General features: G+C 38.7%; 1 protein-coding gene across 2 annotated transcripts in view; it reads left to right on the top strand.

Moving 5' to 3' along the window:
• LNX2 (ligand of numb-protein X 2) overlaps window positions 1-19,909 on the top strand; it is a 75,673-nt gene extending 55,764 nt beyond the window's left edge. For both annotated transcript variants that reach the window (XM_026708883.2, XM_087937204.1), the window contains 9 exons: window positions 3,922-4,401; window positions 7,763-8,013; window positions 9,482-9,681; window positions 12,420-12,788; window positions 13,342-13,485; window positions 14,834-15,011; window positions 15,461-15,692; window positions 17,053-17,211; window positions 18,632-19,909. In XM_026708883.2, the coding sequence (XP_026564668.1) occupies window positions 4,007-4,401; window positions 7,763-8,013; window positions 9,482-9,681; window positions 12,420-12,788; window positions 13,342-13,485; window positions 14,834-15,011; window positions 15,461-15,692; window positions 17,053-17,211; window positions 18,632-18,767 (2,064 nt within the window). In that variant the 5' untranslated portion in view covers window positions 3,922-4,006 and the 3' untranslated portion in view covers window positions 18,768-19,909. The remainder of the gene's footprint in view (window positions 1-3,921; window positions 4,402-7,762; window positions 8,014-9,481; window positions 9,682-12,419; window positions 12,789-13,341; window positions 13,486-14,833; window positions 15,012-15,460; window positions 15,693-17,052; window positions 17,212-18,631) is intronic.
• The last annotated feature ends 6,094 nt before the right edge of the window (window positions 19,910-26,003 follow it).

Genomic DNA, 26,003 nt, shown 5'->3' with positions numbered 1-26,003 from the left:
ATATTAATAACAATTTAACACTATGGGTAAATCCAAGCTGTCACACTTATAATTGGAAGTGGAGAGTAAAGCTTACTTTTTTTTTGAGGGGGGTGAAATTTCAAAAGCTCTGACGGCAAGACAGACAGCCATATGTGTGAGATGCTTTAATTTGGATTTCTGTATTGTGTAGGAGGCTGGCCTTGATGGCCACCTTAAATGACAACTTCCAGCTTGGCAATTCCATGAATACCAACCTAAGTGCTTGGGAAAGTTGATAATCTAATGCCCAAATAATTTGGGGAAGAGGAAACATCACTATATTTCTCCTTCTCATTTAAAGCATATCAATAATTATTTCTATGTTTCCCAGTCTTCCTGTCTCAAACTTCATCCTATGTATTAGTTAATAAGCCTACATATTTGTCGCTTTCTCTGTTCATTCCCATTTTTTCCATTTCATCTTCCCTTTATTTCAGTTATGAAAAGCTTGGGGGCCAGTGGTGGTATTCAATTTTTTTTTTACTACCAGTTCTGTGGGCGTGGCTTGGTGTGGCTTGGTGGGTGTGGCGTGGCTTTGGTGAGCATGGTAGGGGAGGGATATTGTAAAATCCCCATTCCTTCCCCACCCCACTAACCTGCTTTCCAGCTCTGTTCTCCTGTGCAGGGCAACCAAAGAAGACCCAGCTGACCAGCTGGGACTCGGGAGGCAGTGAATAGATGGGGGCGGGGCCAACCAGAGGTGATATTTACCAATTCTCCAAACTACTCCAAACTACAGGTTCTCCAGAACCTGTCAGAACTGACTGAACATCACCTCTGGAGATAGCTGGGTGTCAACTGTTTGTACAAGGAGGTAATAAAGGCTTAGGATAAACCCTGCCAAATAACTAGGCAGTGAAACATCCCAAACTTGTCATCTAGGTGAGGATTACCTTTGCTATTAAATGGATTTACACATTCTTCAAGGTATTAGTTTTTGTGAATCAAGTGGATAAGAGCAGTGGGATTCAAATAATTTAACAATCGGTTCTCTGCCCTAATGATTTCTTCCTACAACCAGTTCACCAAACTGCTTAGAAAGTTAACAACCAGTTCTTCCGAACTGGTGCGAACTGGCTGAATCCCACCACTGAATAAGAGGCAGGTAAATAAATTTAGAATAGAATTAAAGAGAAGGGTTTGGGATGCTCATTGGTTGTTCCGTGGCTAGACGAATACATGGGCGGGAATGAAACAAAATAACTCAGAAAAAGTGATTGGGCCATTTGGAAAGAATGGGAATGGTTTGTTTGTTTCAAATACACTTTTTAAAACTTTGAAAAAGAATGAATACAAATGTAAACAAAGTGTGATGGATTAGCTTGCTTTATGAAAAAAGTTTGACAATATGAATGAAGAATAGTGAATAGTGATTCTGAATTCAGAACAGAAAATTTCTTTGTAATGTCACAAATATATCTAGGGGAAAATAAACAAAGAAGGAAAAATGTAATTGGAAGTAGAATGATTGCAAGAAAAGAAAATGTGAATCATGTAGGAAAATATGAATCAAAATGAAATGATAGTGAGCATAATAAATAGAAATTAGGTATACTAGAGTGGATGTGAAAGTTACTTTGGAAAGAGTAAAAATAATTATGTTATGGGTTGACTGCGTAAAAAACCCGGGCTGATCAAATGAAGAAGTAAAGGAACATGTGGATGAGAAATATGCATGTAAGAAGATGATACAAAAATTCTAGCATGTAAATTGTTGAGAAGAGAACTGATCTTGATTCTGAGAGCAGAATAAAGATGTAATACAGTGGCCCCCAACCTTTTTTGTACCATGGCCTGGTACCGGCATCACAAAATGATCCATGGACCGGTACAGGCATCAGCACGCATGACCAAGGCAAGGCGAGCTGAGCGACCTGTCAGCCAGCCATCCCCCACTTCTCCCCACCACCTTCAACTCCTCCTTTGTACCTTCTCGCCGTCAATGGGCTTTTTGGGCTCTTTCTTAATCTCCTCCTGAGTAACGCGAGACTCCACCGCCATCGGGACGGCTCTTCGTTCAAAGCTGCCCCCCCCCTTCGACGAAACTAAGGCGCGAGGATTCCTTCAGCACCCAAATGCCGCTTTCCATCCAACCAACCACTGACAAGCTCACCCGGAAGCACTTTCTCAAGCCCCATCGAAACAAGATGGCGGCGCCCAAGCAAAGTAGGCGGCCCGGTACAAAATTATCCACGGACCAGTACCAGTCCGGGGCCCAGTAGTTGGGGACCCCTGATGTAATATACTGTTCTATAATATTCTGGGCACACACTATGTGCCCAGAAGGTAAAATAGCTGCAAACGGTGTAATTGAAGAGGGGACGGGCGGTGGAGAAGGGGCTCAGAGAGACAGAGAATGAATATAGAATGATTTGGGTGGAAATAAAACTTATTTTGGAATTAGATAAATAACTGTAAAGAAGAAGATTAGAATATATAGCAAACTGAATTGGATAAATAACTGTAAAGAAGAAGATTAGAATATAGAGCAAACTGAATCTGTGTGCAAAGATGATAGAAAAGACTCAAAGGTTGTAAGAATGTTGGAAAATTGTAAGGCTGCTGTTATAAAAAGTATAAGTAGAGAAATGTAACAGTTGTTTATGAAGAAGCTGTGGAAGTTGTTTAATCTTAAGGCTTAAGATTATATCCGTGTCTGAGAATTAAAAGAATACTGGTATTGTTCCTCTACAAAAGAAAAATATGGTAAAACTAAATGCCAAAATTTGACCAAAAGGCTGTGAGAAGTGGCAATCAGCACAATTTGGCATATGCAGTGCACCTGGATTTTTCAGCCTTTTTTCATAAAGGATTATTAGAAATACAGAAGTTTGCATACTATTTTATAAACTATTAATTGGTCTACAATAATGAAGGTGCAGCCTAATATAATTTCTGGATTTTGGGGGAATATGACTGCTTTTGGTTTCCATGTAATCTGGGAGAAACAATGAACAAGCATACATTGTAGATCAGTTAAAGATTAAAATGTGTGCGGAACAATTCATCTAGCAAAAAAAAATTTTTTTAGGTGTTTACAAAGGTACATATGACTTTGGACTATTAATGGTCCACTCCTAAGATCAGCAGACAATGTAAACTTTTCTTATATGCATTTGACTTTTGATATGCACCCTGTTAAATTGGACAGCAATCCTAAAAGTGGAAAGGAAAAGACATGTGTCATTTTCCTACAGCTTTAAAGGGAAGGATTGATTAATGGGGTCTCTTCAACTTTACTGAACAATGAGAGCCTTGATTTTGTGCTTTTTCAAAGAAAAAAAAAGAATTACGTGCTAAGAGCTCCAGCTGTTTTTTTCACTTATAGTCAAAAAGTCCTTAATAAAAAGTATGCCGCCTTACAAAATGTTTGACTGTGGGAAAAGAGCAGATAGCGCTATGCATTTATTTCCATATACAGCATTGGCTGGAAGAATTCCATGCATATACAATGAGTCAGAGAACGAACAAAAAGAATGCACAATAAGATACTGGATAACTAATTAATTTTCCCAAGATTGTCAAGATTAGTGCTTGGGATATCCTACTAGTTATGGTTTGGCCATCAATCAGTGTTTGAGTGCTAAACGCAGTAAGACTGAACTATGATTTAGAATTTACACACATTTGTATATGATAAAATCTTGGCTGCCTCTTTTAAGGAATGAGCAGTTAGCAACAGAATTAAATGCCACAAAACTTCAAAGGGAAACCAATGTGTTTCCTCTTCCTGTCACCTCCACTCCCCTTTTCCTGCATATGGCCAATTTTTAGTCATATGATGTATGTATCGCAAAAGTATGAAGTTGCTTCCTGCATTGTATTTTCAGTATTCTTGTTCATCTTAGCTTTAGCAGCTGATCTTTGCACCAGTAACTGTACATTTGTCGTATATTTCAGAGTAATGACTCTTTACTAAAGGACCTTTACAAGCAAGATCTCTACTGGGGAAAAAAAAAAAAGAACTGATCCAATTTACCATAGAATGGGCACCTCGAACGAAGAGATGGTCTCCACGGAACAGAACCTGAACCCACTCTGCTTTGAATGTGGCCAGCAGCATTGGACAAGAGAGAACCACTTGTACAATTATCAAAATGAGGTGGACGATGATTTGGTTTGCCATATTTGCCTTCAACCCTTGCTACAGCCATTAGACACGCCTTGTGGTCACACATTCTGCTATAAGTGCCTACGAAACTTTTTGCAAGAGAAGGACTTCTGTCCCTTAGACCGCAAAAGGCTGCATTTTAAACTGTGCAAAAAATCTAGCATCCTTGTTCACAAACTGCTTGACAAGCTCTTGGTGCTGTGTCCCTTTTCTTCAGTATGCGAAGAGGTAATGCAGAGATGCGATCTGGAAGCACACCTGAAAAACAGGTAAATAGTGAGACAGTAGGCCTAATTGACTTTATTATTATAATTATCCTCTATGTTGCCTGCCTGCCTGCCTGCCTTCATATATTTTGTTTCTTTCCCATTCTGTCTCCTTTTGGAATGTTATTTAAAAGGTGTTGAGTAGCAACAGATCAGCCTTGTGCTTCTTAATAAAACAAAGTGAAAGGAGAAAGAAACTATCTCTGGGACTGTAGATATTTTACAACCCTATGTATGCATTCTGTTTGGGTGAAAAATTATGTGATAAATAAGACTCTTTCTCCCTTCTGATTTTCTGAAATGTAGACACAATTGCAAAACTACATTAGAGAAAAGATTCTCTAACGTAGAATTGTCCCTTCAAAATGTGGGTAGCAGGGAGAATAATTGAGCTAGACTACTTGGATTTGCTCTCCTATTAAACAACCAATGGATCACATCAATTAATTAAATCACTCTCAATTTTCTTTTTCTTTTGACCCTTTCCTGTCAAAAATAAGTAAAATCTTACTTTTCTAGAGTAAAAATCAGTGATCGTTATCATACTCTGGATTGCAAAATAACAAATAGAAGGTGTTATCAAAGCTATGCACCCAAGGTTGCCCACACAAAGAGAGATCTCTACTCTACAAGCTGTTTGTAGGTCATGAAGAGAATTCCCATGGGGCCCAAGGGATGATTAAAGACAATGTGAAATATGGAAAAGGCATTTGGGAGATCAGGAAAAATTGAATAATTGCTAGTAGCTGCTTGCAGCTGCTACTACTACAGTGTACCATCTACCTAATCAAACTGCTATCCAGTATTAATTGTCTTCTTCCTAGAAAACTTTGTTTCCTAACTTTTTGCTCTTTGTTGCCTCCCGGTTCAACTTAGTACATAATTGTGGCAGAAAAAAATGGAGGAACTGATGCTGTGCTTGAAAATTTGATTTCTCCAAAGAAAGGCAGAGTTATAAATATAACAGATAAAACAGATAGACATTCTGCTTCACAAGTTAGTCAAGTATCGACTGTGATTTAACATCTTTACTTCTGGATGAGGTACAGTACCCCAGACAGACCTGGTCCACAACTTGGGGTTCTCATGCCCCCCTGCTCAAAAAGCAGCTGGCAGTGACAGCCTTTGCACAACTTCAAGTTGCAGCATTTCCTGGGTCAGGACTTCCTGATCCTCCCAAGTCACTCAAATCCTAATCATTCCAGATCCGGATTATTGCAATGCACTCTACACGAGGCTACCTTTGAAAAACATTTGGAAGCAATAGCTGGCACAGAATGCAGCAGCGCAAGCAATTCTTAGTGCTCCTAAACTGGCCCATGTTATACATACCATTGCTTTGCAAGCTTCACTGGTTGCTGGTCTGCTTCCAGGTGCCATTCAAGTTTTTGGCATCACCTTTAAAGCCCTGTGTGCACATGACTCCAATCCAGTGGTGGGATTCAATTTTTTTTTTTACTACTGGTTCTGTGAGCGTGGCTTGGTGGACATGGCTTGGTAGGCATGGCAGGGGAAGGATACTGTAAAATCTCCATTCCGTCTGCACTCCTGGGGGAAAGTCACTGCAAAGTCCCCATTCTCTCCCCACCCCACTAATTCTAATAAATGATAAATTGATTATATGATTCCAGCCTTGAGGAACAATCCCCAACTAAGGGATTGAGGAGGGGGTTGGACTAGAAGACCTCCAAGGTCCCTTCCAACTCTGTTATTCTGTTCTGTTCTGATTGATAGCCCATTGGAGGTCCCCACTGAACACTGATGGAGTTTAACGATGTGATGTATTAAGGTCACAGATATTCATAGAGTGAAACCTTTGGGTATCAAGACAGCCAACCGTATCCACAGAAAAGTGCAATTGTTGTTTGCTACCCGTCTCACCAATTCAACTTTGGGCAGCTAAAGGAATTTCAGCACAATATAAGTACAATGTATATTAAATAAATAAATACTGTTCCAAAGATTCCCAAGCACATCATTCACTAACAGCATAGGCTTGATTCCTCTCCTGACCCCTGTGCCTGGAAAAACACTCCGGTCTTAAAGGTAAGCAGAGTCGGGACCAGCTGAACCTCAGGTGATGTGGTGTTTCAGAGGGCAGGTGCAGCTAGAGAAAAGTCATGGTTTTTGGTCCTTTTAATCCCTTAATGCATCATAAAGTCTGGACTATGTCCTCTCCTGACCAACCTAAATGAGACGGGTAGAAGTTATGCTGAAATAGTGACATGTGCATTATGATGTCATTGAACAAATGCCACCATTATGTGGTTTTGTTCTGACATCTGATGCAAAATATAGGTGTGGGCATTTGTGTGATGATGCCACAAATGTCGTTTTGCTCTGGTTGCGGGCAGCTATGAAGTCAGCTAAATATGTTTTGATTGCTTTCAAGCTTCATTTCTTGGGAGTATGAGGCAGAAGAGTTCTTCTTTTGTTAATGCGTTAGTTCCCTCACTTACAGAACATGAAAATAAAATGAAGTCTACAGCTGGTTGGAGTAGCCAAAAACATGTACATATAATCCTCTCCCCTCCCCTCCCCTCCCCTCCCCAGCCCTTCCCTCCCCTATTCTATGCCTGCTGTACCGGAATTCCTATGAGGGTTACTTCCTTTTCTGAACCTAAGACAAAGATCATTGTTCTAAAGTTTGTAGATATTTTTCTTTTCTTTAAAAGAAAACACAAGGTATGGCAGTAAGAAAGAGTGCTGAAAGTACTAATCATACTTAATAATAAATATTGGTGGACCACCCACAATCATTTCATATAGGAATCACCAAAGAAGAGGATAGTTGTAGCTCAGGGTTGAATGATGGAGTCCTTTTGCTCTCTGAGCTTTGTTGTTTAAAGAGATTTCATTACCCAACTAAGTAACATCATCTGTGTGACTGAATGAGATATACAGTAGCTTGTCCTGGCAGTTTTGGGTGTGGCTTTCTCCTTGACAGTTGTTTTCTGTTTTTAACAGTAACAGAGAGCAAATCCTACACTCACCCACACTGATGATACTACCTAGTTGGGCAATGAAATCTCTGTAAACAAACAGCAAAGCTTAAGAGAGCACCAAGCACTCAACAGAAGTTCCAGAGACTGAACGAAATGTATGTGTGAAGAAATTTGGAAGATCTGAATCCAAAGGACATTCATGGCATTGGCTAGTTCTCTGTACAATATCAATATTGCGGCAACGAACTTTCCTGTTATATCCAGATTTTTGTCTTTTAATTATAGCTCCCATCATTTCCAAGCGACACCATATGGGGATGCTTATATTACATTACTTTATGCAACTAAAGATAGTTGTTGTTGTTTTTCAAGCATCTGTTCCCTGTTTTTATGATAATATAGAAGCATTTCTTCTCTAGGTGTGCTGGGGCTTCCAATCGAAGGGCTGCCTTGGAGACAAGAAGGATGAACAGCAAACTGCAGGCAGCCATTGAAAGTGAAAATGAGAATGCCATGCTAGATCATCTGGACTCCCAGTCACCTGAAGCAGAGCATGCTGGGACCGGGATGGCATCAGTGGAGCAGATCATGACCTCCGCCACGGTTTCAGTGTGGACAGATGAGTCTGGGGTTGATAACCCTGCTTTTGAGGAGAACATAGGAATGGAGAGTGAGTTTTGTTCTTCTTTTAGTTTTCGCTTTGATCGGTGCACTTTAAATGGTAAACTTTGAGAAATTTCAAAATCAGATTTTCTCCCGCATTGCAACCAAATAACCTGTTTTTATGTATGTATGTATGTATGTATGTATGTATGTATGTATTTAACTCATATGCTGTCCATCTCACCTAGAAGCAACTCTAGGCAACTTACAATCAATATAAACAAGATAGAACATTACAACAACTAAAACAGTATTATTTAAACATTTGTTTACAGAAACCTTGAGAATTAATTAGAGCTACACAGAATAAATACTTGTGTTAAAAAATAACCAGGAGGTGTTTTTTTTTTTTAAAGTCCTATTTATCTTCAGCTTTCTTGATTGTGACAACTGCCAAGCATTGAAAACTGGGAGGTACAATTTGCTCAGAATCAGGATCTGGAGAGCTCCATGCCCACATTGGCATTTATACCTTTATTTTATAAAATAGAAAGCATTTATGCCAGTGTTATGCTGCATATGTACAACAACAGTTTTAATCGATTGTGTTGTTTATACATTTGTATGAACGGCTCTGATATCACTTTAAGTGAGTGGCCATTACAAATTTAAATTTGTCTGAAGCCAAATCATATGAATTTTCCTTTGGCTTTCACATACATCTTTTTGTGAAACAATTTTCTAAAACTCCATCATTATTATCCCACACAACCTTATGAAATATTCTCCCTTCCCCTGGGAAGTGAGTTTAATTCCATCCTTTATTTCTAAAAGTCCCTAAAGATTTAGCTACATCATTAAGCCTGGGATTCCCAGGGGACTGTTTGAAGTGGCTCCATTATTGCTGTTAACATTTAATCTTTTTGTGCCTAATGGCTTTTTAAAATGTTGTAATTGTGACTCTCTTTTTTTTTTCAGGTGCTTGTTGTTTTTGTATCTTTGTTGTATGCTTCCCAGAGTCACTTTTTATAAGATGGGCAGCCATATAAATTTGATATACAAATAAACAAACAAATAAATACATAATTGGAGATGCACAAGCTGCTTTATGGTATCTGATAATCACTGGCTGACTATGTAGCTCTTGCTGATCTGCTTTGGGCTTTAGCAGCCCTGTTAAAAGTCACATTTCAGATGTAGAGATGGGTAAGGCCTGGAAAAAACCTGGAAAAATTGGGACGAGACAGGGGGTTTTTCCATCCTGTCCCCACCCCTTACACACACACAATTTTTCCAGATTATTTCCAGCCTTCCAGTCTCTATTCAGGTGTCCCCACATTAGCTACCTACTATCAATTTGAGTTTGGTCAAAAAGTCATGCAGGCTTAGTTTTAATTTGTTTGACTTACGACATATCGGGTGTCTTTTATTTTACTTTGTTTTATTTTATTTTATTTTATTTTTGTCTAGCAACATATTGCATTGGGAAAAAAAGTATTTATATGTACATATTGACTTCTTTCCCAACTGGGCAGCAATCCATCAGCCATCAAGTTTACCGGAAGGTGAGATCACCACCATTGAAATTCATCGGTCCAATCCTTATATTGAATTGGGAATTAGCATAGTGGGTGGCAATGAAACACCTTTGATCAATATTGTTATTCAAGAGGTTTATCGTGACGGGATCATTGCCAGAGATGGAAGGCTTCTTGCTGGAGATCAAATACTGCAGGTATTTATATATTCTTCTCAACTCTGGTGTGTCTAGATTGTGCAGCTCTGTATTAGATGATGAGTAAGCAAGAAAGCTTCATGATTTCCTGGCACATTTTTGGAATTCTCTGTTTGGGATAAAAGTTAATGTAGCAGCTAATGGCCAGAACGTGCCATAATTAAAGCAAAGTAAAATACTGTAAGCTTTTTCAGTAGCTATATTCCTGATTTCATGATTTTTATATTCATTTCATATTTTTCAACAAAAAAATAGGGAAATCAGAATGATTGTTTATTCCTTCTTTTCTGAGAGATATGCTTCATATAGAGCAGACTGTATAATACATTGGAAAAATATAGCAATGTCATTTTTGTTTATAAATCATGTTCATGTCTTCCTTTGTCATAAAAATTCTAAGAGATTAGGATTAAGATTTTGTGGGTGTCCATGCCTTCTCAAATTAGAATGAGGTCTTGCATTTTATATGAGGAAGAAGGCCGATGGAGGATGGAAAATCTTATTGGAGTTTTAGGAAATCCATTAGTTTTACAATTATCAGTTCCTCAGGTTGATAACCTATTGGAAGGATCAATTTAAACCAAGTCTTGTCTCCCCCCACAAATTTCCTGCTGTACTGCTGCTTTTTCCTTCCCCAGAGGGTCTATCTTGAGCACAACAAGACAGAAGCAATTTTACAGACTGCAAAGAAGGCCATAGAGAATGTCATCCTGAAAGTCACCATTGAACAGAACATTTTCTCCCACCGAACTGAGAGATATTGTGTCAGAGATGGTTGCATCTCTACTGCTTCTCTTGTCCTCTTGCTTCCTTTCAATTTAGCAGGTGATCCTCAGATAGAGTTTTTTTTAAAGGGGACTAATCAGGATCATGGAAGATAAGACAGTCAGTGGCTGCTGAACTGTAGGCTGCATGCTCTAAAATACCGGTTGTTGGAAAGCAGCAGTGAAAAGGAGCACCACCCTCCACTCTAGCCTTGTGAGCTTCCCAAATATATGATATATATAGTTGGTACCAACAGAAGAGAATTTGACCAGTTGGCCATTTGTCTCGTTATGATCCATCCAGGCTTTCCTTATATTTTTATGCCTAGTGAAGGTTTCAACAAATTTGTTCAAAGATAGCAGTCCTTTTAACAGTTCAAATACTCAAAAAGAATTGATAACTTGAGAGATGAATAATAGGATGTTTACAATTTCCTAATTAGTTCTATTGAATGTTGTCTAAGGTGCCTGCTTAGAATAGGAAAAGAGTTAGGGTGCTACCAAAGCATCATTTAATTCAAGAGGTGTATCCAAAGTATTTATTCTGGGTTGATGAAAATGCTTGAGTGTGAGAAGTAGTACAAAAATACAACATTGGAAAAGAGATTGGATTCCGCTTTCTGCTTGCTGAGCTTACCTTAGGCTGCATAAAATCATTCCAATGCCACCCCTGAAGTCAGTATTCATGCATAGGTTTAGCCTAATATCGCCAATCAAAGCTGAAGACAAGAGCTACAGTGACAAAATAAGGCAAGAAAGAATTCTAAAGTTGCTTTCTAAAATCACTTGGACTTCCTGAATAGATCCTCTTTCTATATTTATTGTGTCTCTTAAATTCCCTTTCTTTATGTTGCGTTATGCAATTATTACCAATATCAGTGAACTATCATTATTTTGCTTTGGTAAACTCTGTTCTTTCATTTCCCTTTAAAGTTTAAATAAAAGCTCATAAATATGCAATTGAGAAGGATTTTGCCAAATTTTCCCCAAATTTCAGTTCTCTGAGAATATATGTTCTCTACTGGCAGGAAAAGTGAGAAATGGAGACATGTCTCAAAGTTTAATTAACATGCTTTGGGAATACTGAAGCATATTGTGAATTAAAAGAGAGAAAAATAGATTAAAAGAGAAAGAAGTAGAATGTATTTTTTACGCCTTTACTAATACTCAAGAATGTGGCAAATAGCTATTTCACACAGAATGTGAAAAGGAAACAGTTGTTTGAGTCTCAATGATTATTCTAATCATAAGGTGTCAACACATTTAGTGGTTTAGATTTTGGATTGGTCTTTTTCATCCTATTAAGTGATACTACAGCCTCTTTCCTTCTGATGTTTCAGGCTCTTTCCTTCAGGGTTCTTCTTTATTTTCCTTCCTCATCATGTGGCACTAGCTCCCCTCAATCTACTGTAACTGGGGAAATGTAGTACAATACCTCTGGAAGGCCCCAAGTTGAGGAAAGCTGATAAGGATAGAATAAATTCATCATACAGAGTGTACCATTAGCATTCCTGGCTATCAGTAAGGGTGAAAACAGACTAATATAGGTAAATATGTAGATCTTTTCAAAAGATCTACCTAGCTGCAAAAGAAAAAAAATGTTCCCCAAAGGTTGTTTTTGAAATTGCCAAGAATATTTGTGAAAAACGTTCAGTACATTTGGCTTCAATCTTACAAAGTGTGAATTCTGTATATTAATAGCTCACTCATTCCCTGAATGCTTAACCTTATGCTCCCAGAACAGCAGCTTTCATGCAGAAAAGATGGTGGGAAAACTTCCAGAAATGCAAAATCCTTGACCTAAATGTAGTCATGCTGATTATTGCAGGAACAGACAGAGAAACTGGGAAATGGGAGCCAAAAAGGGTATAGAAATAAATGGCATGTCCTGGAAACAGATGCCCGTCTGGAACATTGAATAGGGGCGTATTGTCACAAAGTCCAACGTATCTTTTCTGCCTCTTTTCTTTCTAGGTGAATAACTTTGACATCAGTAACGTGTCTCACAACCATGCCAGGGCCATCCTTTCCCAGCCCTGTACATCACTGCATCTCACTGTCCTCCGAGAGAGACGATTCGTAAGCCGAACACACAATCATAGTGATAGCCCTCCCCAGAGAGAGGATAGCTTCCATCTGACCTTACACAAGCGAGACTCCAGTGAACAGCTTGGCATTAAGCTGGTGCGCAGAACAGATGAGCCAGGAGTGTTTATTCTTGACCTGCTGGAAGGGGGGTTGGCTGCTCAGGATGGCCGGCTCTGTAGCAACGACAAGGTGTTGGCCATCAATGGGCATGACCTGAAGCACGGCACACCTGAACTGGCTGCTCATATCATCCAGGTAAAATCCGGTAGCTGGGGATTCACTCTCTTTTGTGTACTGTGATTTGCCCAAGCTGGACCGGGGTGGTTGGGAATGATGGGGTTTCTTGCCTTAATACACCTGCCAGTTGCCAGATTAAAGATGGCCGGCCTTCTAAAAATCAACGATGTTGTTACCCAGTGGCAGGATTTAAAACATTTTACCACCGGTTCAGTGGGTGTGGCATGGTGGGCGCACTTGGCGTGCATGCACACACTTTGTGCCTGTGTACCAAACATGCACTTTGCGCAGGCACAGAGGCGTTCCAACTCACCTCCTGCAAGCCTGCACTTTCCCGGTCACTTCTGCTGTGCCACGCAAACAAGTCATGTGACCATGGTGTGTGTGGGTGTGGGTGTGAAATTGCAATGAAATTGCAAAACTGGCTCCTAAATGGCTTTTAGTGGGTTTGTTGTAACTTGAAACAGTCACTAAGCGAAGACTGCCTGTATTTTGACTCTTCTTTGCTCTCAGAGCTAGCCAGTGTTTATGCCCCAATCCTCCTCCGTTCATGTTTCATGTGAATTTGCAGGCCAGTGGCGAGAGGGTGAACTTAACCATTTCCAGGCCTACCAAGTCCCAAATTGTAAGCATTCTGAGAGATGGAGGAACCCATCTTACCAGTCATCATCAGTCCTATCAGCTATATCACAGCAACAGGCCAAGCCCACATAAGGTAAGTTTGGGAATGGACAAGATATTATTTAAATGTATATTCTAATATAAATCTCCCTCTGTGTTTCCTAAACAAATAAATGAATTGAAATGCATTCAGTGCATTTCAGTGTTCGTATCTTTACAGAATTTTTAATACAGTTTTCCAGTAAACTAGGTATTGAAATCCATACGGGAGGAAATATCCACATAAAATTTAATGTATTAATAAAAAATAATATATAAAAATAATGTATTGGGGAACTGGGTGTTTTTTAAATGCAGTTATTAAGCAAACCAACATATAAAATAGGTATATTGAAGGAAAATGCGTATTAAGATGTGAAAAACTTTTTATGCATATTCCTTTTAAGAAATTGCAAACTAAAATGGAATGAACCCAAAATTGGGAAATGAAGGGAAAAAAATGAAAAAAAAACCAGGAGTTACCCCTTACCTCTACAATGTTGATTGCTGAAAGAATGACATTGTCCATACATTTTTGTTAAGGTTACACATTGTATGATTAGATGCCTAGGAAGTTGGAAAAATGCACCCTCTACTGGATAGCATAGCTATTCCCACAGGCATCTGTTAATTTTTATAATTAAAAATATTGTCCTATAAATATGGGCAGGCACTTAAAATACCCCAGCAGAATAGATAGGAATGTGCCGCCTCTCATTATACAATTTCTCAACTTGAAACGTACATTCAGAGCCAAAAGGATATAAGCCATCTCCAAATGCACACATATCCCCCCTCCAAATTGTATTGTATATTGTATTGTTATACAATCCACACAGCAAAAAAAAAAAAGAATTTTAGATCAGAGAGGTTGATTGGGGAGAGCACCAATATTTTGTATTTGTAAGAAGGTTTGTGGAGGAGCACTTAAGTTCCTGAATCTTTGAGGGGAGGGAATGACAGTGTCTTAATTTAAATAACTATATGAGTCTTTTTAAATGAAACATCTTATCAGTATCACTGTGACAGTAATTCGTTTGCAAAATGTTTTTTAAGAAAATCCACTTGCATTGATATACTTAATTTTCTGTAATAACAGTTGTGTTGTGAACCACTCTAATATATGCCGTTCTAAAAACAATTATCCTCAATGCGTTCTGTTAGGTATGAAATCTCCTGTGAAATATATTTCAAAATGCAGTCTCCCACAGTGCATGTTTTTTGCAAGCATATTTCAGTATTTAAAAATTGTTGAGCTACAGTTAATGGGTGCTGGCAAAGTTTACATGACTATTTGTTCTCCATCAGGATCTGCATGTGCAGACCTTTTGGCTTCCCTCCTTCAGGCTTAATCTAAATTAAATGTGTGCCTAAACTCTTGTTTGTTGTTGTTTGTTTTGTAGGACCTCTCACAATGTGTGACCTGCCAAGAGAAGCATATCACAGTGAAGAAGGAGCCACACGAGTCCCTTGGCATGACAGTAGCAGGAGGTCGAGGCAGCAAAAGTGGGGAATTGCCAATATTTGTTACAAGTGTACAACCTCATGGCTGTTTGGCAAGAGATGGCAGGATCAAAAGAGGTAAAAGCAGAAGGCAATATTGAGCCAGTCAGATGGATGGATGGATGGATGGATGGACGGACGGACGGGAGGGAGGGAGGGAGGGAGGGAGGGAGGAAGGAAGGAAGGAAGGAAGGAAGGAAGGAAGGAAAGAAAGAAAGAAAGAAAGAAAGAAAGAAAGAAAGAAAGAAAGAAAGAAAGAAAGAAAGAAAGAAAGAAAGAAAGAAAAGAAAAGAAAGAAAGGACTGCCTCTTTTAGCATATGAGGCTGATTGGAAAATGCTGGCATTGCAGCGCAGATATAACAGACCTTATAGCTCTGTCAAGCGTGATGCAAGCTGCCATATGTCCTCTGCATCTGTACATACGTGACATCCTGTTCTTAGATAAAGCACAGAAAATAGCAACTTGGTGGTATGCATTTGCAATTGAACATCCCCTCAACAGGATCTCTTGTTGGTTTTTGCCCAGGTGACGTGTTGATGAATATTAATGGCATTGATCTGACCAATCTGAGTCACAGCGAAGCTGTGGCTATGCTCAAAGCCAGTGCTGCTTCCTCGGTCGTTGCTCTAAAGGCTCTAGAGGTCCAGATTGCAGAAGAGCAGCCCCAGGCAAATGATGAGCAGCCGAGCACCATCAGTGAGAATGAATATGATGCTAGCTGGTCGCCATCTTGGGTCATGTGGTTAGGACTTCCAAGGTATGAGTAATTTCTTCTTCTTCTTCTCTGTAGCGTCTGCATATTTTTTTTCTGAGCAGGGTTGAAGAATCATGCTGTTTTCTGCATTCAACCTCAGTTCTTTGCAAGTCCTGTGCATGCCTTCTCTTACAGTATAATGTGTTAAAAATAGAAGACATTATTGTAATTTTTAATAAGGTTTCTATAAATATACATGATTAGTACAGCAATACCTTTTTTTAAAAAGAATTTCTCTCAGAATATCAGGATCAGCCTATAGTTTCTTGTGAAAGCTCAAACCAACAAAACAAAGAAGCAGGCTGTTCTGACCAAGGCTTCCGAGACTGTAATTGAGCACACGCTTAGTGCAAACAGCTCTTGTTTTATTTCAACACTGAGAATTATGTTTATTCCCAGCCTGTAATGAGTCTCAAACAGTCCCTCGAGATAAGCACCCACCTTTATCTCCTTTGGATTGCTGCCAACAACTGAAGTGCCAAATTAACTGTAAAAAACCAACTGAAGTACAAAGTCCACACAGAGCTTCAAGGTTTAATCTGAACAGAGTGAACGACTTTGCTTCCTACAAAGATTTCTTCACCTTTGCCTGTCCTTTATACCTTATGGGAGGGGCAATCACCTCCAAGCCCTACTCCTGAGTCCCCACACTTTAGTCTCAGCTGCTCTTGCCTTCTAGCAGCTCTGCGCACATGCACACTGGGAACAGGCTCCCCTTGTTCCTCTGCCTCGCTGCTGCCAGACTCTGGAGGTTCCAGAGTCAGCACCCCACAGCACACCATCCCAGATAGATGGTCCTGGTCCCATCTCTGCATTGGATGCAGGACCCTTGTCCGAGTCCTCCCCAGGCTCCTGAGCTGGTTCCCGTTCTTCCCCACTGTCCAGTTCCGATGCCGTCTGCACAGGCTGCTGGCGAACCACAACACAGGCCCTGTTTAGTAAAAAGGAGTCCATTTTAAAAAGGAGCTATAAAAGTGATTTGTCATATATTTATTATTTGCTATTTTATGTTTAAAATGTATCTGCCCCTTTCAAGACCTCAGGTTACTTTTCCCAAGAGTTTCCCAAAATTAGTTATTTTCCACACATCAGCATTCTTGATCTCATAGAATATAGATCCAGGTTTGGGTATGAAGTCAGTTGACTTAATGTTTTGCCTGGATATTTAAAAGGTGTGCCATGTTTCAGGGAAAGAAGAGATTTTGTTTAGAAAGACATCTTATTGAACGATTACTGTTTGAATTATTAAAAATCATTAATTCATCGTATGCAGGCAAGCCTGAAAGAGTTAATATTATTTGTTAGTGGGCTAACAGATTTGCTTAATAGATTTTACAACTCCTTGCCCTTTTTCCCCCCACAGCTGCCTACATAGTTACCATGACGTTGTGCTGAGAAGGAGCAATCTAGCCAGCTGGGGATTTAGCATTGTTGGTGGCTACGAGGAAAATCACACAAACCAGCCTTTCTTCATTAAAACAATTGTTATAGGAACACCAGCATATTTTGATGGAAGACTCAAGTAAGGCTTCTTTTTGTTTTGTTTTTAATCTGTGATTTTAACAAGATAAGGATAAGTCACCAGAGCTCACAGTTGATACTTCAGATTCGTTCTCAAGTCCAGCATTTCTTAATCTTGGTAGCGTTGAGATGTATAGACTTCAACTTCCCAAATCCTGGGCGTTGAAGTCCACTCATCTTATGTTATGATGGACTCATCCTCAAAGTTATGACTACCTCCCCCTCTTGCAGTCACATGATCACAGCTGGGTGGTTGGCAAGCTGCTTGTATTTACAGCCAGTTGTGTGTTCCGTGGCCATGTGATCAGGATTTGGGACCGTTTTTTGCTGATTTTCAGTAGAAAGGGAAGGACAGAAGTTGTCTACCTAGTTGAGTTCCTCAATAGTTGTTTTTTTTAGAAGGGAATGAACCAGTTCCTCCTTCAAAATTGGCAGGACCAGGCCTTCATTCCCATCACCAGATCCTAACTCCATGTCATCTCCTGGGGATGTTTGGGTAACCAGGAGGGGCAGGGATCCAAGCTTATAGTCTAAGAATCCTATACACTTGCTGTGAACTAACAGGGTCAATTCCTCCCAGATAACCAAGCCAGACTGAGGCTCACAACCTTCATGGCACCTGCCTCAAGGCTAGCGTCCAACATTTAGCAGATACTTTAACTCAGAGGTCTCCAACCTTGGCAACTTTAAGACTTGTGGACAGAGCTGGCTGGAGAATTCTGGGGGTTGAAGTCCACAAGTCTTAAAGTTGCCAAGGTTGGAGACCTCTGCTTTAACTGACAGATACCTAGTATATTCCTCATAGCAGCCTTGCCTGGTGAACTTCTGACTGCTGCTTCCTCAGGAGGATCTGGATCATTTTCCCAATTTGATATCCTTCAGGTAATCTATCACAAACCAAGAATCCATTACCCACCAAATCAACCCACATTCCTCTTTTTTTCACAATTTTAAATGCTAAGCTGAATTTTTTTCAGTTTTCTGCCTTTCCAGATATTTTCCACAGCTATGCTATTTCGTGAATCCACTGTAAATTGTTCCATTAACTGAAGTGTTCTCAATTACTCAGTCAATCAAATTAAACATTCAAAATCATTTGAATTCAATTGTTACTTTTTAAAACTCTGAATTACCAGCATCATCTTCAAAGAGGCATGCTCTTCTGCAGTAGAGACAGTGAGAGATTGTACTTGCTGTAAGATGTATATTTCATGTAAACAAAATACCTTCTTCTTTGGAACAATTATTTTTTGCATGTATACATCAGCCAGTTAACATCCTTTGCAACGAGAATTGTGTCAAATTTAGTTTTCCATCATACCTAAACAGAGGTATCTAAGAATTGGTCATGCAAACTCAGGTCATTTCCTGCAGTATGTGGGATTGTGTAATTTACTAATCCTCATTGTTTCTCTCCGTAGATGTGGTGATATGATTGTTGCTGTCAATGGACTTTCAACCATGGGTATGAGCCATTCAGCGCTGGTTCCTATGTTAAAGGAACAGAGAAATAAAGTAACCTTGACTGTTATCTGCTGGCCAGGAAGTCTTGTATAACATGCAAAGAACATATACATTGGTTGAAGCAGCTTTTTTTTTTTAATAGCTGGCTCGACTTTTTCAGGCAAAGCTGTGTTTTTTTCCCCTTTTCTACTAATGCAGCTGGTAATAAGCTGGGCCAAAAAATTGCTACCTTCAAATCTGACAAATGTGTGTGAACAGCGGGATGTGTGGGGAAGGAAGATTTTTAACTGTACTGTGTTGTTCTTCTCATCCTAAAGAAGCCATTCCTATCAAGTTTTGTTTATTATTATTTTATTTCAAATTATTATGTCATTGCAGTATCCATGTTCATATACTTCAGTTTCTTGGTTGGCTTAAGGAGATCAGCCTATTTCCAACTATTGTAGTGGGAACAGGATTGCACCTAGTTTGGGTGCCAACATGCTGGCATGTTAGCTACCTGCTAGGCTGATCTCCGCATTATTAAATACAGGTGCAAATGTATAACCTGAAGACAGCAGGTTAACAACAAGGGACACGTAAGGCCTTCTTCATAAGTGATGGTTATTCTATAAGGTGTTTCCTATTGCTCACGGAAGGCACACCTGGAACCCTCCGTTTCAATTGTTAAAATGTGTTGCTGCGTTAACATTTAGTAGATTAACTTCGACATATTTTTTCCTACATTTCAGTATTCTTCTGTTTAAATGAGCCTGAGCAATTGTTTGTGCTATGACTGCCACATAGAAGCTGCAGGAAGTAACTCCATGTAGCACATGCTCCATATAATAGTCTTAACCCACAAGAAGGCCCACTGTCCCAAGGTTACAATTGGTTTTCTATCCTCAAATGCATTGGATGGCAGGGAGCACTGGAAAGAAAGAAAATGATTGTCAGCCGTTGTCCGAAAAAAGTATTTATGGCATCATAAATTATAATGTACCAATTTGTCCCTGGCTACATGTAATCAGCAAGCCCATGTTTCATGTGAAGCATGACAGCAGCTTGTAAGAACCTCTGGTAGCATAAATAGTTGCCACAAGGCTGAAACTGCATCAGTATTACTATCTAAGGCATGCACTGATGCATGACCAACCCATGAAAGCAGCATTGGATGCAGAGCAGTGCTTTGCTTATAGGCAGGTATCTTTTGTGACAATTCCAAATCCTGTAATCTGAATAAATTATGAGAACTTGCCATTATGTCTGCATTTTCTGTTTTGCATAATTTATTCCTCCATTAAGTCTTCATTGTGTATTTTGCATTATCATTGGACAAGGCATGGGGTACAATGGAGCTTCTTGCCACAGGAAGCTTGGCTCACCCATTCACTGACTTTCAAGATTCATAAAGTAATAGGGCAGGAAGGGACCTCGGTCTTCTAGGCTAGCTATAATGAATAACCAGCCATTGTTCTAGAGATGGAACACTCACAGCTCCAGAATGCCACTGCTTAATAGCTGTTATCATCAGGATATTCTTCCTAATTTTAAATGTGGATCTCTCTTTGTGAAGCTGCCACCTTTTAGTTCTTGCCCTATCTTCTGACACTATGAAGAATAAATGTACATCCTCCACCCTATGTTAGCCCTTCTGGCATTGTAAAGTCTTCCCTTAGCCTTAACTTCTTTAGGGTAAACATCCCCTGTCCTTTTAATTGTTCTTGATAGGATTCAATTGCCAAACCCCTCATCATCTCTTGTTCTTCTCTGCCTTCTTTCCAATTCCTGTACTGTGGCAGCCAATCCCAGATATATTATTTTAGTTGTAATCTGAGCAGGCCAGTGCATGGTAGAATTGTTGTTCCCCACAATCTCAAGATTATACCTCTGTTAACGTAGCCTAAGGTGGCATTGGCTTTTGGGGCAGTTGCAGTACGTTGTTGGCTCTTACTTAATCTGTGGTCTACCAGGACACCCAGATCCTTCTCGCCAATACTACTTTCAAAACAAATACCACCAGTATTGTACTTGTGCATCTGGTTTCTTTCCACCTTAATTGCAGAACCTTAACATTTCTGACCATTGAACTGAATTTCATTGAAAGGGCTCAATATGCAAATCAATCAATATCCTTTGACACCTGAGCTGGTCTTCTAACGTATTACCAATCTCTCCTCTCGGCTTTGTGTCATCTGCAAATCTGCTTAGCATCCATTCTATAGCTTGCATAAAGCATTTATAACAATGCTGAAGAAGGTTGGGTCCAGAATAGAATTCTGAAGTATCCGCTCCTCTTGATCTACTAAAAATCATGAATTGGTTACTATTGTTCAACCAACAGAGAATCCATCTGCTAATACGACCATCCATTCCAGAACAGTTTATGTAAAAGAAAGCTATGGTCAATTTTATTAGACTAGGCAGCATATTTCTTCAACCATAAGGTCCAGATTTTTTTAAAGTGAAAGATTGGAATGATAAGTGAAAGTGGAGGTACAAAGTACAATGACTCTTCATGAAGTGTACACAATTGTTAGAGTAGATACAATATAAATTCTTTCAAAAGAATGATGCTTTAATGAAAATCTGCCACTTCTATATATAACTTTATTTGCCTATTACAGTTCTTGGTCATCTAGGCCCTGCCAGTTCTCTCTTTCACTAAAGGAGATTTTAGATTTAAGAAATCTAGCAAATTAAGTTGTGTGTGATTTAGTCCCTTTCAAAGGAGCAAAAAATTATGTGTGTCTCAATATTCCTAATCCCTACAAAAATTATTTGAATTTCTTTCCATCCTGACTATGTTCACTGAGTAGGACCAAAGCCTACTTTAAAAAAAAAAAAGAACTGCAATAATTGGATTGTTTTTTTTAAATATTTCATGTGTAAAGGGGGTTGTCCCCTTCAATAAAATGTAATGTGGGTATAACAGTGCTGGCAACAGTAACAAAAATTAATTGGGGGTGACATTAGTTTAATCTGCAATATTAATATGCATTGATAATTGCTGTCCAAAGTGAATGTTTTGCTATGTAAAAAAATGTTTTTCTAAAAACCATTTTTACACTTTATACTGCAGCTAATTGTAGCTTTCTTGTGTGTCTTATATGCAAAAGCTGAGAAATAATTTAGAAAAGGGAAAAAACTATTACTAGGAGTGCTATGTTATAATTTCAGGAAGTCTAATGGGGAGAAGGAACCCAACACCCATAACTGGGAGAAAGAATGGTATTTTCCCTCGTTATTTTGTCTCCAGATAAAAGCCCAGATGCCTTTACCTAAAATGCTGAAACAGCCTACATTGTTTATGGAGTCGTTTCCTTAATTATTTATCTTCTCTGAGCTGAGGACAGCTAGTTTGTTTTATACACAGATTCACACTTACATTCTAAGACAAACTTTTATCAGAGGTAGATCACAGTTGGACAATATGGACATCCTTTTGTAAAGCACTCAGCGTTGGCTTTCAAATGAATCCAGATTTCCTCTGCAAAAGTTATTTGGCCTACTTGAAAGTCGTCTAATTCATAATGGTTAAGTACGTTTAGAATGATCTGTGTATTATAATGCTAGTATTACCTATCTGAGAATGTATTTTACCCTTACATCTATCTAATATGGGCATGCATTTTTCCTGCCTCCCTTCACTCCCATGTTTGAAATATTCTAATATGGAATAATATGGCATGTCTTTTTGAGTTCTTTGCTCTAAAGAAAGCAGTAAGACTTTGATTTAAAAAAACAACAACCAACACAACGAATATTTTATTTCTGTCCTGTGCAATGCAAAATCTTTTGCTTTCACACTGTAGATCCATACAGTATTACTGGGTTTAATAATATCCATCAAGGATAGGGATTTATTCAGCCCAGTCAAAACTGCAGTGAAAATTCCCATTTGTACACAGACCAAAGTCCAAAGAACTTCCTGGGGTTGCATAAGGACTATTGTATCTCCATGATTTTTTTTCTAACTGTCCCTGATGCTATATTGCATGTTGCTTTTGGAATTCTCTGTTTCAAAAGCAGTTGATGTGATGCATAGGAGGAGGTACTACCTTGCAAGACTTTTCACGTTCTAGTTCTAGTTATTGCTACTATGTATGTAGCCTGCCATATTTGCTGTAATAAAATGGTCCACCTTTGTAAAGAATCCCATTGTGGAATCCCTTGAAGGTGGGATACATTTTGGGACCCAGCAGCCACAGAAATCAGGATTATGACGGGAGAAATATGGCTGTGGATAAGAGGATATCACTGTAAAAAAGCGAGCTGGCATGATGAGGTCAGTGTTGTACCACCATTATGGACACATTGAAGATGAAAAGATTGAGGGCTAAGCCTTAATGTTTGTACAGTAATAAGCAAGAACAAGTTAACTATTTTCCCTTCCTTGAGTGAATGATGGGGTATAACTTTTCAGTTTTAACTTTGTAAACAAAGCACTGCATTTTATTGCAAGTTACCCTAAAGGCTAATGAGGAACATAGTTGTCCTATTTTCAGCACATGGCATTTGAAATTAGGCCATTGCACTGAATGCTCAGGCAAAACCATCATCTCATGTAGTGGCAAAAAGTACCATAGACTTTGTGCTAGGATTTTCTACTACCAATTACCATCTCTATTAGTAGAAGCTGGTACCAGGTGGATTCTCTTATCCTTGCCCTGTTTTTTTGCTGACATGTTATTTCAATTTCCTTATTATTCTCATGTATATCATTGGGTTGGTTCTTCAGTGCCTTCTGTCTTAAACTATACTATACAGTGAATTCCAGTGCTGTGGTATTAACTGAAGGATAAGAGAAAAATAAAAATGAGTTTTCCTTTTGCAATGGTGTATGGTCTTGATTGTTATCTTTTATAATGTTCTTCTCTCACTGGTTAGCCAGGTCTACTTGAACCTTCAAGCACATCTCAGTTCTTTAGCATAATTGTGACTTTATTGAGCTTCCTGCTACTATGATATGTATGTTTTAGCTATAACACTTTGTTATATACATTGGCTTATATTCTCACAAACCTGTGAATTGAAAAAATTCCATTGTTGCTCTGCTATCCCTTCTTGCATGGAAGAAATCCACCATATGGAGTACCAATGTGGTATAGTGTTCCTATAGTAAAGTATGCTTTACTATAGGAACACTTAACAGAACTCCACAGCTCAGCTTCAATGAATAGGATATGCTTCTTGGTTAAAACGCTCAATTCATGAAGGTTGATATATTTAATTCTATAACTCTACTTTGGTCTTACATGCTGGGATGGACAAAGCACCCTCAGAATTCAGCAGTTTTATGGTCTACTTAATAATATTTGTGCAGGGCATGGACATTACCTACCCATAGGTTAATTATCCTAGTTCTCATCTCCATGTCCCATGAGAACCCTTTTTTATTTTGAAATTAATATATGGCCTAAACAGCCCCAACTTGATTGTTGTTGAACTGAACTGAATTGAACTGAATTCTTTATTGGCCAAGTGTGATTGGACACCCAAGGAATTTATCTTGGTGCATATGCTCTCAGTGTACATAAAAGATACATTTGTCAAAAGTCAAGAACCATAAGGTACAACACTTAATAATAGTCATAGGGTACAAAAGCTTGAAGATGGGATACACTTTGGGACTCAGCAGCCACAGCAGTCAGGATTATATAAGTTCACATGATGGTGATACGTTTCCTGGGTCCATAATTTCAACAATCTTATTTCACTGCATGTTCCACAGAATCTAATCTTTCTAAAATTGGTTACAAACCATTTGTACGGTTTGGTTTTTTATCAAATTCCTCTTTCATAGGGCAGTCTGGGTTTGATCATCATTGATAAATTTGTGGCTCAGATGACAGGAAATGAAGAGGGAATGCATTTTAGGAAGAGGGTAGAAAAAAAATATATCAGTGCTTCAAACTTTTGACCAGATTCTGTATCAATAGCACATTCAGCTAGCCAAACCGGGTAGTAAAGATCAGTGATTAGCAATAACAATGGAGCCAGTTTGGTCTAGTGGTTAAGGCATCAGGCTAGAAAGCCAGAGACCAAGAGTTCTAGTTCCACCATAGCCACTAAAGCCAGCTGGCTAATCACTCTCTTTCATCCCAACTCACTTCACAGGGTGGTTGCTGTGGAGGAAATAGGAGGAAGGTATGTACTTTATGATTTGACTTATATTCTTTCTAATCTGCAAGTCTTCGAAATAGCAGACAATATATTTGAAATATGGGTTAAAATTAATGTTATCGGTACTAAAATTGTTCTGTTGCAAGGGTCTGTTCGTCTGCATGTCACTGAGATGCTTTTCTCAATCCTGCATAGATCTCCCTTGCATTATATACTTATGGTTGTGAGCAATCTATATCACAGTCATGTAATTTGTACATCCTAGAATCCACTGGTGCTTAGTCAAAATGGAGCACATCATAAAGAGATCTCATTATGCTATTCATACCATAGTTCCAACATTTATTTGCAATGTGAAGCTAGAAATAGTGTCATTCTTGACATGTATTATGATACATTCTATTCATCATTTTATCCTCTCAGCTTGCTTAGGTAGCCAACATCTACTATACATTGACAGGATCTTAATTTGCATTTCTACTGCGTTGAGAGTTAATTCCTTAAGTAATTATTTAGACAAGGGAAATGTTTCACGTGTATTGACAAATATTTGAAATGATTCATTATTTAATCCTTTAAAAACTCTGTAACATGAGTAGACAGTGATTTGAATAAAGCTTTACAGGAGAAAAGATGAAGGCAAGAATTCAAGATTCACAGAAAAGCAATCTGAAAGTGATGATACTGTGTTCACAAAAATCTCATTTTAGCCTGATCTCAGAAGCCCAATATATTTTAGGCATTGTTATTTTTAAATAATTCTGTTTTAAATTGCAGCCTTGGTTGGTCTTCTGGTTTGCTCAATTATCATATCCAATCTTCTCAGAAGCAGTGACTTTGTAAACCTTTTGAATCAAATCCCACCAAACATTTGGTCAAAGAAATTGAGTCCCATACAATAACCACACACAAAAAAATCTTCCTTTCCCAAAAAAGATCATTTACATGATCTTTTACATCATTTATAGTAGTTTCAGGACATAATTATACTTCAATGACTTGCCACCTGAACTATTTCTAAGTTCCCCTTGGGATATACTGTATGTATTACAGCCACATCCTACTTACAAGAGGGTGTGCATACTTATGCAACTATGTTATTGTAAGGGTTTTTTTTATTTTTACTTTCCCCCCCGAAATATTTCAGTTTGTTTTTCAATTGAAGCTCAGCATCTTATGGGTTAATACAAAATATCACTTATACAACTGATATTTTGTATTAAC

The sequence above is a fragment of the Pseudonaja textilis genome, chromosome 7, assembly GCF_049901715.1.
Source record: "Pseudonaja textilis isolate UNSWEBS1 chromosome 7, rPseTex1.2, whole genome shotgun sequence".
In the NCBI taxonomy this organism is placed as follows: domain Eukaryota; kingdom Metazoa; phylum Chordata; class Lepidosauria; order Squamata; family Elapidae; genus Pseudonaja; species Pseudonaja textilis.
This window is presented reverse-complemented; position numbering and strand designations above follow the sequence as displayed.